The sequence below is a fragment of the Sorex fumeus genome, unplaced genomic scaffold, assembly GCF_029834395.1.
Source record: "Sorex fumeus unplaced genomic scaffold, SorFum_2.1 ptg000029l, whole genome shotgun sequence".
Taxonomy (NCBI): domain Eukaryota; kingdom Metazoa; phylum Chordata; class Mammalia; order Eulipotyphla; family Soricidae; genus Sorex; species Sorex fumeus.
The window spans coordinates 2,641,983-2,658,487 of record NW_026606086.1 but is presented as its reverse complement, the minus strand read 5'-3'; the positions used below and the strand labels follow the sequence as shown (position 1 = coordinate 2,658,487).

At 56.3% G+C, this 16,505-nt stretch overlaps 1 protein-coding gene across 1 annotated transcript in view; it reads left to right on the top strand.

Moving 5' to 3' along the window:
• The first annotated feature begins 338 nt into the window (after window positions 1–338).
• Window positions 339–16,505, top strand: part of TBC1D9B (TBC1 domain family member 9B) — a 29,389-nt gene continuing 13,222 nt past the window's right edge. Inside the window, exons 1-7 of the mRNA XM_056115669.1 lie at window positions 339–510; window positions 2,957–3,067; window positions 5,184–5,302; window positions 10,865–11,093; window positions 12,063–12,321; window positions 13,486–13,693; window positions 14,452–14,658. Of these exons, the coding sequence (XP_055971644.1) occupies window positions 393–510; window positions 2,957–3,067; window positions 5,184–5,302; window positions 10,865–11,093; window positions 12,063–12,321; window positions 13,486–13,693; window positions 14,452–14,658 (1,251 nt within the window). The 5' untranslated portion in view covers window positions 339–392. The remainder of the gene's footprint in view (window positions 511–2,956; window positions 3,068–5,183; window positions 5,303–10,864; window positions 11,094–12,062; window positions 12,322–13,485; window positions 13,694–14,451; window positions 14,659–16,505) is intronic.

Genomic DNA, 16,505 nt, shown 5'->3' with positions numbered 1-16,505 from the left:
CTGTGGCCCCGCCCCCCGCCTGGTTGGGTCCCGCCTCCCCCTCCCGCCCTTTGCCTGACTCGGCCCTACGTGATCCCGCCCCATGTGCCTGAGTCAGCCCCGCAAGGCCCCGCCCTTTGCCTGTATCGGCCCCGCCCCGCCCCCGCCGGACTCGGCCCCGCCTCCATACCCCGCCCATGTGCCTGAGTCAGCCCCGCGTGGCGCCGCCCTTTTGCCTGGCTCGGTCCTGCGTGGCCCCGCCCCTTGACTGGCTCGGCCCTGCGTGGCCCCGCCCCTTGACTGGCTCTGTCCCGCCCCCGCCGGCGCGGCCCCGCCCCCCGCCCGTCCCTTGGCGCGGCGACGGCGGCGGCTCTTCCGCCTGGCGGGCCTGTGCCCGAGCGAGCGGCCCCGCAATGTGGCTGGCCCCGGAGGAGGTGCTGGTGGCCCACGCGCTGTGGGTGACGGAGCGAGCCAACCCCTTCTTCGTGCTGCAGCGGCGCCGGGGCCACGGCAAAGGCGGCGGCCTCACGGGTGAGGGGCGCGCGGCGGCGTCCAGAGGGCGACCTGGGCCGGGCCTGGCCGCTGCGCGACACGGACAGCGACGCGGACACGCACGTCGGCGCGCGGGGAGCGGGCGGGGGCCGGGCGAGACGCTCCGTGGGGGACACAGGTCGGGGGGCCGGGCGGGGCGCTCAGGGGGCTGCAGGCGGCGCGGGCCGGGGGCGCGGCAGCGCCGGGCGGAGGCCACTGGCTGTCACGGGACTGGCCGCGGCCTCTTCCCCCTCCAGTGTCCTGAGGCTGTCGCAGGACTGGCCGCGGCCTCTCCTCTCCAGTGTCCTGAGGCTGTCGCAGGACTGGCCGCGGCCTCTCCTCTCCAGTGTCCCTGGGCTTCCGCAGGACTGGCCGCGGCCGCTCCCCCTCGAGTCCCCCGGGCTGGTCAGTGCACACGCCGCTCCCTGGGCCTCGCTGCACGTCGGGATGTCAGCGAGGTGGCCCCGCACCCCTCCAGGCCGAGTTTTGGGCCGTCCCTTGTCCCTCGCCGGCGGCCTGCCCAGCTGTCCCCAGATAACCAGTGTTCCGTGGCCTGAGCCTGTAGCTTTTGCCCATCTGGTTCCAAAGGGGGCCGGAATGTGTGGGCGCCTGGGGCGGTGGGCGGCCTGCTGGACATGGTGGGAAGTGCCCTCTGCGAGCCATCTGTCCCGCACCCCCAGCACCCTGATTCCTGGCGACAATGCTCCCGTGCACACCATCGGTCCCAGGTGCAGAGATCACTCAGAAGTGCTCAGGCTTCCTCCTGGCTCGGTGCTCAGGGCTCACTTTTGACTCTGCTCAGGGTCACTCCTGACTGGGCTCAGGGATCACTCCTGACTCTGGGCTCAGGACTGACCCCTGTCTCTGTTCTCAGGGCTGACTCCTGGCTCAGTGCTCAGGGTCACTCATGGTTCTTTGCTCAGGGCTCACTCCTGGCTCTGTGCTCAGGGCTTACTCCCAGCTCTGTGCTCAGGGCTTACTCCCGGCTCTGTGCTCAGGGCTCACTCCTGACCCTGGGCTCAGGTTTCAGACCTGTCAGGACTCAGGGCTCCTCCAGGCTCTGTGCTCAGAAATCAACTCCTGGTCTGTGCTCAGGGCTCACTTCTGGTTCTCTGGGCCTGGAGAGATAGAGCAGTGGGTAAGGCTCTTGCCTTGCATGTGGCAGACTGGAATTCGATCCCCAGAACCCCACGTGGTCTCCTGAGCACCATCGGAGTGATTCATGAGTGCAGAGCCCAGAATAACTCTGAGCACCATTGGGTGTGGCCTCCAAACAACAACAACAGCAACAGTAACAACACTGTCTCTGTGCTGAAGGCTGACCCTAGCCTCTGTGCTCAGGGTCATGGCTAGAGGGGCTTGGGGTACCCTATTGAGTGCCAGGGATAGAAGCCACGTCAGCTGCATGCAGGCACCTTTGCTGCTATCCTTTCTGAGCCCCCATATCTATATATAGATATATTGTTTGGGGGGCTGCATCCGGTGGTGCTCAGGACTGCTTCCTGACTCTGTACTCTGTGCTCAGGGGGCACCCAGGGCAGTCTTTGGCCCTCCAGGATGCTTGGGGGTGGGGAGACCATGTGCTATTCCTAAGAAACAGGAAATACAGAAGCGTCCCAGAAGAAGTGAAAAAAATTTTTTGCTCGTTTTTATTCTCCTTTTTGGGGAGTGCGGGTTTGGGATCCACACCCACATACTCCAAATCTGTGCCCTGTCTAGGCGGGGCAGGTGACCAACCAGGTCATACAGCAGCCAGACAAGCTCTTTCCCTCTGAGTTATCTCTTAAGGGGAGGGCATTTTTGTTTGTTTGTTTGCTTGCTTTTTGGGTCACACCCAAGATGTTTGGGAGTTACTCCTGATTCTGCACTCAGACATTACTCCTGGTGGTGCTCGGGGGACCATAGTGGATACCGGGGATGGAGTCTGGGTTGGCTGAATGCGAGGCCAGTGCCCTCCCCGCTGTAGGGTTGGTCTACCCCCGCCCTCATAGGAGTTTGGATGGGGCATAGATATTACCACTGAAGGCTGGGGTGGGGGGCGTAAGTCTTTGTCTTTAGTTGGGGGTTACACCTTCTGGTGCTCAAACGCTACTCCCATTGTGGTACTGGGACCAGATCTGGGACTCCCTCCTGCAAAACACATGTTCAGCCTGGAACCCTCTCCCTCACCACCCGGGCAGGAAAAAAAGTCTTTTGCTGGGACGGGGAGATAAGTCCAAGAACGGGGATCCAGGTGCGTCTTTGGCGGACCCTGGTTTTATCCCCTGATCTCAGTAGGGCACTTAAAGATAGCACATTGCCGCGTGTGCCTTCCCACACGCGTCCTGGTGGTGGGGGAGGGGTGGCGGGTATCCCGCCGGCTGCATCTAGACTTTGCGACAACTCTTACCCTCTGCTCCTTGGTCCTCCCTTCCTTCCTCACTGCCCCTCTCTGCCTGGCCCTCAGGTCTTCTCGTAGGAACCCTGGACGTGGTGCTGGACTCCAGTGCTCGCGTGGCACCGTATCGCATCCTGCACCAGACCCAGGACTCGCAGATCTATTGGACGGTGGCCTGTGGTAGGTGGATGAAGGACTGGGTGCGGGGGGCAGGCCCGGGGATGCGGGGAGTAGGTGGGGGTGAGCTGATATAGGTCGATACACTCGTGCCCCGCCCCCGTGCCCCGCCCAAGCCACGCCCCTTGGCACAGCGCCTGACCTGAGCCCCGCCCCCAGTGCCCTGCCTTCAGGTCAGGAGCTGCCCCAATGCCATACCGTGCCCACTCGCTGCCCACCTGGCTCAGATGCACTGAGCCGCTGTTTTAGCACAGGCACGCGAACCCCAAGGCTCCCCAAAGCTCCCTCCACCCCATGAGCGGTGTCGGTGACCTCACACCCACCTTCATGCGGTAGTTGATTTTTTTTGGGGGGAGGAGTGTTAGGGGGCTGGACCCTCCCTGGCTTTTTTCCCCACTAGCCTGCCTCTGCTCGGGAGCAACCCGTGGTGGTGCTTGAGGGAGCAAAACTGGACGCTGGGCAAGTGCTTTGCCAGGTGGACTCTCTCAGCATCCAGTGTTAGATTAGATTCTTTTTGTCCCCTCCTGTTGGCAAAGGCGCAGCTCACCAACACAGAGGGGACCTCTAGATTCTGTCCCCGCAGTCCAGTCCATGAGGAGCCACCCCTGAGCCTAGAGCCAGGAATAAACCCTGAGAACTGCCCCAAAACACAACCTGAAAATGAAGATATCCTGAGGCAGAGGTTCTGTGAGCCCAGAACCCTGAGAAATCTCCATGTGGTTACAGGAGTGTGGGGGAGCTGGGGGCCTGGCCTCCATATGTGTGGGGGAGTGTGGGGGTGCCGGAGGCCTGTGCCAGCATGCGTTTGGGACAGTGAAGGAGTGGTGTTGGGGGTCCCGGCCCGAGTGTAGGGAAAGTAGGGGGTGTTAGGGGGCCCTGCCGAGATACATGTGGGAGAGTGTGAGGGTGCAGGGGGCTCCTTGCCCAGAGTATGGAGAGCTGTGGGTGTGGGGTTCCTGCTGTCGCATGTCTGCGGGGAGTGGAACTCTGCCTCCCACTTCCCTTCCCATCCCATCCTGTGTCACCCTCTAATGACTGACGAGCGGGGAGGGTGGGTGTGAACACAAGCTCTCGGGAAATCAGCTGCTGACCTGTGGGTGCACAGCCTTGGCAGAGTTTGAGCTCAGACCCATCTAGGACCACATTGTGGCCTTGGCCCCACCCACCCCTGATCTCCTCCCAGGAGGAACTGCTCTGCCCCCAGTGAGTGAAGTTCCCCCATTTCCAGCCTGGCTGAGGTCCAGGGGATCACTGGATCCTCCCACCCGTCCCCCTCCTCCCCCCCTCCCCCCGCCTATCCTGGCTCTTCACTGAGTCTTTCCCTTGGTGGTTGGGAGATTCAAAGCCAGATCGCCACAAGCCAACCGCTGCTGAGCCCTCCCCCCCCCCCCCCCCAGCCAGGGACCCATTTTCCAGGCTTTGTGACCTTGATCTGTTTGTGCTCAGAACCATGTGCCCGGCCCACCGAGACAGGACGAGAGAGCCACCAGCTTTGCAGGGTCTGAACCTCCCCTCGGGCTTACCCGCAGGGTGCTGAGTTCCTGTTTTTTCTCTCTCTTGGGTTGGTTGGTTTGGGCTTCAGGGTGCTCAGGGGATGGCTTCCCAACTCTGTGCTCAGGGCTCCTCTCAAGGGTGCTGACGCCCCAGGAGTTGGGACCCTGTGGGGTGCCAGAGATCACACTGGTCAGCGCCTATCCCATCTCGCTCCTGTCTGCCTTCACTCCTGAGCCTATGAGGAAGCCTGGTGGGTTTTATTGGGGGGTGGAGAGGGGCTGGGCCACATCCCGCGGCTCTCGGGGGCTCTTCCTGGCACAGTGCTTAGGAGCGCTCTGAGGGTGTTCAGGGACACCTACACTGTGCCAAAGACTCAAACCTGGGCCAACCACGAGCAGAGTCAGAATCCCTTTCCCCCTGTGTTGGAGCTGCGTCAGTGAGGCTCAGGGGTTGCTCCCGGTGGTGCTCGGCGACCACACGGGCTGCTGGGATGGAACCCAGGTTGGTCACGTGCAAGACAAGTGCCCTCCCCGCTGTGCTGTTGCTTTGGTCCCAACCTGGTGATCTTTGTGAGCCCCCGTCTCTTGACCTTCCCCTCACACACCCACTTTCCCAACCTCTGTAGGCTCTTCCCGCAAGGAGATCACCAAGTGCTGGGAATGGCTGGAGAGTAATCTGCTGCAGACCCTGGCCATCTTCGAAAACGAGGAAGACATCACCACCTTCGTCAAGGGCAAGATCCATGTATGTCTCCTTCACCTTCGCATGGGGCAGGGCGGGGGAGCAGGCTCACGTGGTGCTGCTTGGGGCGGGGGGGGGGGGGTGCCCACAGGAGAAGGCTCAGGTGCAGCCCCTCACCCCTGCGAACTGGGTCCTCACCCCTGAGCTGTCTGTCCTTGCCTTGAGGGGAGGTGTAATGGGGAGATTCGTCAGTGGTTCTGCCCTAAATGTCGCTGTTGCCCCAGCACCAAGTGCACAGGCTGATTGGCCTCAGACCCGCTCCTGGGAGGTGGAAAGGGGGCTTCGGCCAAATGACCAGAGTGGTTCCTCTCTGCCAGCCAGCTCTACTAGCTCCAACCCAGTGGGATCCTTCCGTTCTCTGGCTCAGGGCAGGAGGGAGGATGTGAACCTCTTGTTTTTTCTTTTTTTTAAATTTTGCTGGTTTTGTTTGAGGACCACACCCAGCGGTGCTTAGGAGTTACTCCTGGCTCTGCACTCAGGGATCACTTCTGGTGTTGCTCAGGGGACCATGTGGGATGCCAGGAATCAAACTCAGGTTGACCGCATGTTAGGCAAGCACCCTACCCATTGTACCATCCCTCCAGTCCTCCTTTGTCTTTGGGCTGGTGAGCAAAATCTACACAAGGGGCCAGAAAGATAGCACAGAGGGTAAGGCACTTGCCTTGCATGAGTCCTACCCCATACCACATGGATCCAAAGCACAGCCAGGTGTGGCCCCCCCAAAAACAAACAAACAACTGTTTTAGGACTGGAGAGATAGTTTATATGCTTCCCTGGGGTGGGAGAAGACAGGACAGCAGACTGCTAATTAGGGTTTAATCCTAGCACCACCTAGCATTCCCAGAGCCCAGCCAGCAGTGAGCCCTGAGCACTCAGTCAGGAGTCAGCTCCAGGCACAGAGGCAGGAGTTAGTTTTGATCACTGCTGGGTGTGGTCCAGGAAAGAAGGTGGGAGGAAGGAAGGGAGGAAGAGAAGGAAGGAAGGAAATGAGGGAGGGAGGGAGGGAGGAAGGAAGGAAGGGAGGAAGGAAAAAAGGAAGGAAAAAAGACTTTGGCAGTGGAAAATCGGCAGGAAGTTAGTTAGGCTGGTTTATGGATAATCCAGGGTCAAGTCACTTGCTTGGCATGTGTATGACTGGGGCTCAGTCACCAGCATCACCTCCAGTTCCTTGAGCCTACCAGGAGTGAGCCCTGAGCACCCCTTGATTTGCCCCAAGCATGTTTGCAGACTTGAAAGCCCAACTTGAAGCAATCAACCCATAATGTGGATCCTTCTTTTTTGAGGGGTGAGGGGTAGGCAGTGAGCCACACCCCTGGGGCTCAAAATATCCTCTATACTCTGTGCCTTGCAGTTGGGTATTACATTAGAGCTCAGGGCTCACAGACCAGCAGCGCCGGAACCCCTGCCCAGCACCCCCGCCCTGGATCTGTTTCTCTATTCATGTGTTTGGTTTTTTTGTTATTGTTTATTTATATTTATTTATTTTGCTTTTTGGGTCACACCTGGAAATGCACAGGGGTTACTCCTGACTCTGCACTCAGGAATCACCCCTGGTGGTGCTCAGGGAACCATATGGGATGCTGGGAATCGAACCCGGATCAGCCGTGTGCAAGGCAAATGTGCCATGGCTCCAGCCCCCTATTCGTATGTTTGTTCGGGGGCCATGCCCAGGGTTGCTCAGGGAATTCCCAGCTGGGTTCAGGGGGAACCATACAGTGACTAGAGAATGAAACCAGGGTCAGCTGTGTGTAAGACAACTGCCTCCAGCCTGCCCTGAGATCTCTCCCGCCCGTTCTCCAAGTCATGTTCTTACAAAATCATGTTGCTGCAATTTTATAAATCCATGGCAGGTACTGACTGGGTTGTTTTGTCTCTCTGGGGCATAATTAACCATTCTGGGGTATAATTAACCAGATGGGGTTACCTGGAGCATATATGGATATGTGTGTGTCTTTCTGATATTTTTATATTTTTGGTGCCATGTTGGATTATACTTCCAAGCATTTTAGGCTTAACATTGGGTTTTCCTTTCTCCTCCAGCAGGGAGCTTCGATTAATTGAATGACTCCCACTATAGTGCTCCTGAGGGGACACACCCAATTCCATTTGTGCACTCCCAATCCTCTGTGTTTATCTTTAACCTCTCCTTTGTGCGTCACATGTATCTCCAAACCAGATACATGACCTATAAAGTCAAACCTTCTGATTTGACTCTGGATGGATTTTGTATATGTAAGTGAAATATTGCTTTTCTCTTTCCTTGATGTCCTTTGCATATCTTTATTTTAGAGTAATATAGACACAGGAAGACAGTTAATGCTATGCTTTTGTAATATGGAATTGACTCCAGATAATATTTACTCCTGGGCATCCGTGACTTAAGCCTCAGTTGTTGTTGGATTGACTTTAGTTCCTTACACCCCACTAAGGGACTTGGAAGGACCCAGGGCAAGCCATGAGCCACCCTGACTTCAACATGGGACAGCCTAAGTGCCATAAGAACTATAATAAGTTAAGAGCACGGTCATGAAACAAGCTCTGTCATGACCCAAAAAGAAGTAACTGAATAAGGACCTAATGGGGTTAGGAAAAACTAAGCTAGCCTGAAGACTGTAGTCCTGGAAATATAGAGAGATGTCTCCAGCAAAAGCCACCCTTTACCATAAGTCCAGAGAGACCATTTAAGCTTAGTCTAGGGTATAGGTAAAAGCCTATATCTCTTACTGTGTTCATACAAAATGACTAGAAATATTACTAAGAAGTAAATTTAATATGATTGTTTTAATGGGTTACCAGTAAGGAGAAGAGAAAGGAGAGCAATATGCCCTTAGATGGAATTCTGCCCTTGGGATGATCTCCTAGAGCTTCCCGGGAAAGAAGGGCTTTACATCTTTTTATTGTTTACGTTAGTAGTTCAGCCACAACCCTGTGTACCTGCTGTCCCCCAGCCCATTATGCTCTCTCTATAGTAATCCTGATGGATTTGAATAAAGTGCCACTGAGTACCAGCCAGTGAACCCCTTCCTTCACCCATCAGCCAGGTCATCGCCCCGAACACACCAGAGGACCTGGTCACCATAGTGGTGCAAGCAGTGTCACATGCGGTTTTTGTGCCCAGGATTTAATCCTAACTCTAGGCTCAGGGATCACTCCCAGTGATGCCCAGGGGACCCTATAGGGTTCTGGGAATTGACTTGGGCTGGCCCTGCCTCTCTGTCTTATCACTCCAAACTGTATATGCGCCCCCCCCGTTTTTTTTTTCTGTTTCCTGAGATGTCATCCTGAATTTGATTTTCAGGAAGGCAAAGTTTCCCGGGGCCAAGTTGCTTGAGGCAGGTCCTGATGAATTGCTAACCTTAGAACTTTCTAGACCGGCCGAGGACTCTGGGCATTCCTCAGCTGTTCTCTTGACACTTGGGGGCTCTAGGGAGGGGGACCTGGATTGTCTTCTCATGTCAGAGAAACTGACAGAGAGTGACGAAGGTCTCGGTACTCAGCAGGCCACACGGAACAGTGGAGCTATGTCAAAATAACCTAGGCTGAGAATTATGAGCTGGGCCCATACATAATAAAGCAGATTTTTCCAAAGCAGTGGGTAGGGTCGGCGCAGGTGAAGCACTCACCTGGCACCCTTAAGGCCCCAGGCTTCACCCCTGGTACCGCCATATGCCATGGGCATTCCCAGCCACAACTGCAGTCTGGGATCCCAGCACCACAACCTAGTGTGTGTGTATGTGTGTGTGTGTGTGTGTGTGTGTGTACGCACAATAAAGTATACACCTTGAAACAAAAATTTAGATGGCAGAGGGGAGAGACACTTTATTAGTATACAATTCAGATCAAAAGTGATCCATGAGGGGCTGGAGCAATAGCGCAGCGGGTAGAGCATTTGCCTTGCACGTGGCTGACCCAGGTTCGATCCCCAGCATCCCATATGGTCCCCTGAGCACCACCAGGAGTGATTCCTGAGTGCAAAGCCAGGAGTAACCCCGGAGCATCGCCGGGTGTGACCTAAAAAGCAAAAAAAAAAAAAAAAAAGTGATCCATGAAGGGGCTGGAGTGATACTGCAGTGGGCAGGGCGCTTGCTTTTCCTGAGCTTGGCCTGGATTCAATCCCAGCACCCCATGTGGTCCCTGAGCACCTCCAGAAGTTCCTGAGCGCAGAGCCAGGAATCAGCCTTGAGCACTGCCAGGTGTGATGCCAAAACCAAATAAAAAAACCAAACGAAAACAAAGCAACAACCAAAAAGGTCCTTCCTGAGAAGCTGCACTGGCGACTCGTCACGGACTCCCTGGCTGTCATGGGGCATCCTGTGTCGGGGAATGTCTGGGTGGCTGGGGAGACGGCACAAAGGACTTGGGGTGTTGCAAACCTGGGGTTCCATCCCTGGCATTGCGAGGTCCCCCTTAGCCCCCCAGCACCGCCTGAAGCAAGCCCCTGGCATTGAGCCAAAAATAGTCCCTCTTGAGTACCCCTGAGGTAGCCCCTCCTGAACAAAGCAAAGTAATAGCACTGTCCTCCTGTTGTTCATCGACTTGCTCAAGCAGGCACCAGTAATGTCTCCATTGTGAGACTTGTTATTGTTTTTGGCATATCAAATATGCCACAGGTAGCTTGCCAGGGTCTGCCGTGCGGGTGGGATACTCGGTATCTTGCTGGACTCTCCGAGAAGGAGAGGGACGGAGGAATCAACCCGGGTCGGCCACATGCAATGCAAACACCCTACCCACTGTGCTATTGCTCCAGCCTGCAAAGTAATAATGATAATAATAACAACAGCAGCAACAATATAAAAGATCAAGAGACCCAGAGACTGAAATCAGGGCTCAGAACTTCAAGTGGAGACTCAGGGCGAGAAAGAAAACCTGAAGTTTTCTAAAATTTATTCCCAGGTAAGCGGGTAGGGCCTTTGCCTTGCATGGGGCTGATCTGGGTTTGATCCCCCGGCCGGGTTCAGTTTCTGGCATCCCATATGGTCCCCCAGAAACACCTGGAGTAATTCCTGAGTGCAGAGCCAGGAGGAACCTCTGCGCATCACTGGGAGTGACCCAAAAAGCAAAAAAATAAAATCCATTCCCATAAGAAACCCAACCTCCTCTCCTCTCCCCTCCTTTCTTCTCCTCTCCACACCCCTCCCCTCCTCTTTCTTCCCCTCTCTTCTCTCCTCCTCTCTTCTCCATTCCCCTCCAACGTTTACTTTCTCCCCTCCCCTCCTTTTTCTCCCCTCCCCTTATTTCCTCTTCTCTTCTCTTTTTCCTCTGTGTTTTGATGCTCATCCGGCAGCTTTCTCCTGATGGGCTTGGGATCCCGTGGTGTGCAGAGGATTGAACCAAGGCCAGCGCCCTCCCCACTGTCTTGCCACTCCAGCCCCTCCAGTGGTCCTGACAGTGGGGTTTCCCTAGGCGAGTACAGCAAGTTGGGGGGGTCCAGACCCTGCCACCAGCCAGCTCTTCCTGTGGGGGAAGTAGGTTCTTGAGTCCAAACCTGGAGAGAAGGTACCTGCCCATGTATACACACACACACACCAGCTTCCAGGCCCCCACCCATCCTTCTATCGTCTGTAGGGCATCATCGCTGAGGAGAGCAAGGGACTCCCCGCCCAGGGGGACGAGGACCCTGGGAAGTTCAAGGAGGCAGAGCTGAAGATGCGCAAACAGTTCGGCATGCCAGAGGGAGAGCGGCTGGTCAACTACTACTCCTGCAGCTTCTGGAAGGGCCACGTGCCCCGCCAGGGCTGGCTCTACCTGTCAGTCAACCACCTCTGCTTCTACTCCTTCCTGCTGGGCAAGGAAGGTGAGCACCCATCCTGGTAGGCATTGCCAGCCTGAGACCCCCCAAACCCTGGAGTCCCTTGGGGGACTTTCCCCGGAGACCCTGCACATGTCACCCGAACCAGGGGCTCCAGGGATGATGGGGTGGTGGGAAGGAAACCTGTAGCTCCCCTGGCTGCTAAAGCCTTCTGCGACCCTGGGACCCCAAAGGCCCCCAGGCTCACTGTCCCTGGAATCTCCCTTGCCAATCTAGTAAGGCTGATTGGTGCTGTGAGCACATCTGCCATGGCCAGTAATCACGGACAGTGACCATGGATAGTGACCATGGACTGGACAGTAACTGTGGACAGTAACCATGTACGCTACTCAGATGAACCCGCCATGTGCACTAACCATCTGCTCACTCACCAGGTATATGTACACCACATACACTATGCGCACTAGCTGTGCACTCGCCGTGTAGTTGTACACACCATGCAAACATCCATCTTGTACACGTTAACCATATATACATCATGCACACATCCACCACATACTTACTAACCATGTACACACTAACCATTTGCACTACACACTATGCACACGCCTACCTTGCACGTACTGTGTATACAGCAACGACATACACACCATGCACACATCCATCATGCACACATCCATCATGCACACACTGACCATATACACACCATATACACACTAACCACATTCACACCGTGCAGACTGTGTACACACCAACCACACACACACCCTGCCATGCACACACCCAGCACCCCTTGCCCTGCCTTCCGCTGTCGCATTCCCTGCACTCTGCAAGCCCCTTGGTTCCCAGCAGTGGGCACTCACTTGGGAGGAAGGCAGGTCATGGACCTGGAGTGTAGTGTGACCCCAATAGCCTGTCCCCCAGGGCCAGCCCCAGCAGGTAGGGTCGAGCCCCAGGAGCAGGGTGCCCCCCGGAGCCCGCCCCCTGCCTGACCTTTATGTGCTTGGGCGCCAGTGAGCCTGGTGGTGCAGTGGGTGGACGTGACACGGCTGGATAAGAGTGCCACCCTGCTATTCCCCGAGAGCATCCGCGTGACCACCCGTGACCAGGACCTCTTCTTCTCCATGTTCCTCAACGTGGGCGAGACGTTCAAGCTCATGGAGCAGCTGGCCAACCTGGCCGTGCGCCAGCTGCTAGACAGCTCTGGCCTCCCAGAGCAGAAAGCCCTGCCCCGGCCTGCGCGCCCACACCGACACGTGTCCGCCCTGAAGAGGTGAGTGGCTGGGGGGGCTGTGCATGCCTCTATGCCACCATACTGCGTGCATGCGTACGCCCATGTGTGCGTGCCTGCATGTATATATGTGTACCTGCGTGTAGGTCGGCTTGCCTACTGTGTGCCCGTGAACTGTGTGATGTGTGCATGTGTGCATGAGTCCTGTGTGCAATGTGCGTGCATGGTCTTACATACTATGTACATAACTGCGTGCATGTGTGCATGCGTGTGCATTGCTATATATATATGCATGAGTGTTACGTGCCTGCCTGCCCTCGTGCAGCCATGTGTGCCTCTATCCATCTATATGTGCTTGTGTAAATGCACACGAACGTCCCTTTATGCCTGTGGGTATGCCTGCATGTGAGTTACTGTATATGCCTTCGTACATGTTTGCCTGTGTGCAGCTCTGCATACATGCATGCATGTCTGTGTACATGCATGCATGCCGCTGTCCCATGTCTGTATGTGCATCGCCTGCTTGCTTAGAGACTCTTAACCAGGGATGAAAGTGCTTAAGAAGCACTTTATTCCAGCCCCGGGGGATGGGGGTGAAGTGTAAGTCTGGGTCCTTCTACTGGGACAGCTGGGAGGGCAAGGTGATGATTTGGGCTCAGGAGGGTTGGTGGGCTTTTAGGAGAAAAGGAGGGTCAGCCTCTGGAGAAAGTGGGAGTTGGGCTTCTGAATTCCTGCACATGGGCACACTGGCTGTTTAGAGCATGCTTATTGGGGCGGGGGCTTTGGCAAACAATGTCTTGTTTGGGAGTACCGTGATCCACACCCCCTTCCACACCTTGCCCTTTCAGAAAACAGGGAGGTGGATGAGTTGTCCCAAAGTCAGGGACAGGGGACTGGGGGTCCTATCCCCCCTCTATCCTCTGCATGCACGTGTGCATGCATGTGTATTGCTATATGTATATATATGTGCATGTGTGTTATGTGCCTGCCTGCCCTCATGCAACCATGCGTGCCTCTATCCATATGTATGTGCTTAGAGATCTCCCTGCTGGCCCTTGGGGATCAGGTTTCTAGGACCTTCCTGAAGGAAGCAAGCTGGACCCTTGGCTAGGTGGTCCTGGGGCAGGTGGGGATCAGTAGTTCCCCACAGCGGCTGCACCCCACCCCTGCCCTGAGCCCCACCTGAGCCCTGCCCGGCCCCCACAGAGACCTGGATGCCCGTGCCAAGAATGAGTGCTACCGCGCCACGTTCAGGCTTCCCCTGGACGAGCGGCTGGATGGCCACACAAGCTGCACCCTGTGGGCGCCCTTCAGCAAGCTGCACGTGCCAGGAGTGCTGTTCATCTCCGGGAACTACATCTGCTTCGCCAGCAAGGAGGAGGATGCCTGCCACCTCATCATCCCGCTGCGGGAGGTAAGCGTACACACCTCGCACCCCCACACCCTGCACCCGCTCCTGGCCCTGCAGGCTGCTGCACCTGCACCACGCGGCCAGCAGGCTGGCCCCCACCAGGCCACCAGATGTCAGGACTTACCTGTCATGAGGATCATTATTTGTTTTGGCTGATGCTTTTTGAACTACACCCAGTGGTGCTCAGGGCTTACTCCTAGCTCTGCTTACAACCATCCCCAGTGGGCCCCGGGGATGCTCTGGGATGCCAGGATAGACCCGGGTTTGGATGCACGCAGCTCAGTACCCACTGAGCTATCTCCCTAGGCCCACCGCACTCACTTGCTCTCCCAGTTGGTCTGCTGGGTCCTGGTTACTGAGAACCTGGAGAGCAGAGAAACAATGCCGGGGGTGGGGGGGAGGGAGGTTGCAGGCACTCCCCTCCCACCCCCACTCCTTCGTGGGAGCCAAGGGCCGGGTGGGAGAAAAGCTAGGTCTCTAAGGTGAGAGAAAGAACACAGGGAAGGTGCTGGCCTCGAATGTTGCTGAGCTGGGTTTAATCCCTGGCACTGCTTAGAGGGTCTCCTGAGCCCTGCCAGGAGTCAGCCACTGGGTGTGGCCCCAGAACAAAACCAGAGAAAGCAGAAGGCAAAGTGCTACTCCTGTGCATGGCCTTGTCCTGACCAGGGGCCTGAGACCACGAGGGCAGCCTCAGACTCTGGGTCCACGGGGGCTACGGGAGCGATGACTCCCCAGCACACAGACCCCTCCCTCCTTCCCAGGTGACCATCGTGGAGAAAGCCGACTGCTCCAGTGTCCTGCCCAGACCGCTGTCCATCAGCACCCGCGGCAAGATGACCTTCCTCTTCGCCAACCTGCGGGACCGTGACTTCCTGGTGCAGAGGATTTCAGATTTTCTGCAGAAAACCCCGGTCAAGGTGCCAGAAGCCAGCAGCAAGGCCCAGGGAGTGGGCCCGGAGGATCCGGAGGTGAGGGTCCACAGAGCAAGATGGGGCTGGTGGGGAGCCAGAGGCAGGCTGAGGTGTTGGCAGCCCCCAGTCTGGGGTGAATCTCGGCGTGGATCCTTGGCAGACGCTGCCCGCCCAAGCCAGTAGGTACCTGGCCAGAGGTGCCACAGCTCAGACGCCCCCGTCGAGCTGACCCCAGGCATCACTTATCCTGCATGGCCACTTCAGTCCTGTCTTAGAGTGCCCCCCATTACCACCGGCTGGAGCTGAGCCCTGCTCCCTATCCCTTAGCACCCCTAAGAGGGACCATCCCCCTTACTGCTCGGGTCTTCCCAGCAGGGGCCTGTTGGCTGGGGGTTCCCGATCCCCATATTCTTTATTTGGGCTCACTCGGCATGGCAAACCATGCCAAGGTTCTCTCTCTCTCTCTCTCTCTCTCTCTCTCTCTCTCTCTCTCTCTCTCTCTCTCTCTTCTCTCTCTTTTCTTTTTGGCTTTTTGGGTCACACCCAACAGTGCTGAGGGGTTACTCTTGGTTCTGTACTCAGGAATCACTCCTGGTGGTGCTCAGGGGACTATATGGGATGCCGAAAATCGAAAATTGAATCTGGGTCGGCCTCATGCAAAGCAAACACTCTACCTGCTGTGCCATCGCTCCAGCCCCAGGACTCTCTTCAGCCTCAGGATTCCCCTAAAGACTTACCGATGGGGCTGGAGCAATAGCACAACAGGTAGGGCGTTTGCCTTGCACGTGACCGACCCAAGTTTGATTCTCAGCATCCCATATGGTCCCCTGAGCACCGCAAGGAGTAATTCCTGAGTGTAGTAACCCCTGTGCATTGCCAGGTGTGACCCAAAAAGCAAAAAAAAAAAACTTGCCTCCAGGGCCAGAGAGTAGGACAGAACTTGAGGCATCGGCCTTGAAGCCCAGTAATCCCTTAGCTCCCTGGCATTGCCTGGTATTCTCCTACCACCACCAGGGGTTGCTCCTGAGCACAGAGCCAGGAAGGGCCCCTGGCACTGCCAAGGTGTAACTGAAGAGCCCCTAAAATATATGAAAGCCAAGGCTAGTATTTGCAGTATCATCATTTCTCCAGTCCAGATAATAGCATTTGGGGGATGCGGGGCTCAGTGCCAGGGATGAAGCCCAAAGCTTCAGCTCATTCACACACGGCCAGTGCTCCAGCCCTGACCCCCCTCCCCCATCCCATAGGAATCCCTGCGTATCTAGTATTTGGGTAAATATTTCCCCACTTACGTACACCCTTAGGGGCGGGGGATGCCCGCAGTGTTTGGGGGCCATGCAGAGTTGGGGATCCCACCCAGCCTCCTGTGCGCAAAGCCTGGCTCAGTCCTTTGGGCTCCCTCTCCAGTCCCGGAGCGTTTTCAGTTAGGTGTTTTTGGCCCTACCCCTGATGCTCAGGGGTCACTCCAGGTGCTAACTCAAGAATTAACTCCTGGTGGTGCCCAGGGGACCTCATGGGAGGCCAAAGATCGAACCCAGGTCGGCCACATGCAAGGCAAGTCCCTCCCCACTTGGCTTCCTCCGGCTCCTTTTCAGATAGAGTATTTGAACTGTGAAATGAGGTGGTATAAACAAAGACAGGCTCATAGGTGCTAATTCATAATCTTGTATATAGTTTTAGTTTTCTTCTCTTTTCCTTCCTTCCTCCTTCCTTCCTTCCTTCTTTCTTTCTTTTTTTTTTCTTTGTTTTTGGGCCACCTTCAGTGGTGCTCAGGACTCACTCCTGATTCTGTGCTCAGATATCACTCCTGGTAGTGTTCAGGGGACCCTGTGGGATGCTAGGGGTCAAATCTAGGTCAGACACATGCAGAACCCAATCCTCCCGCCATGGGTTCTCTCTCAGGC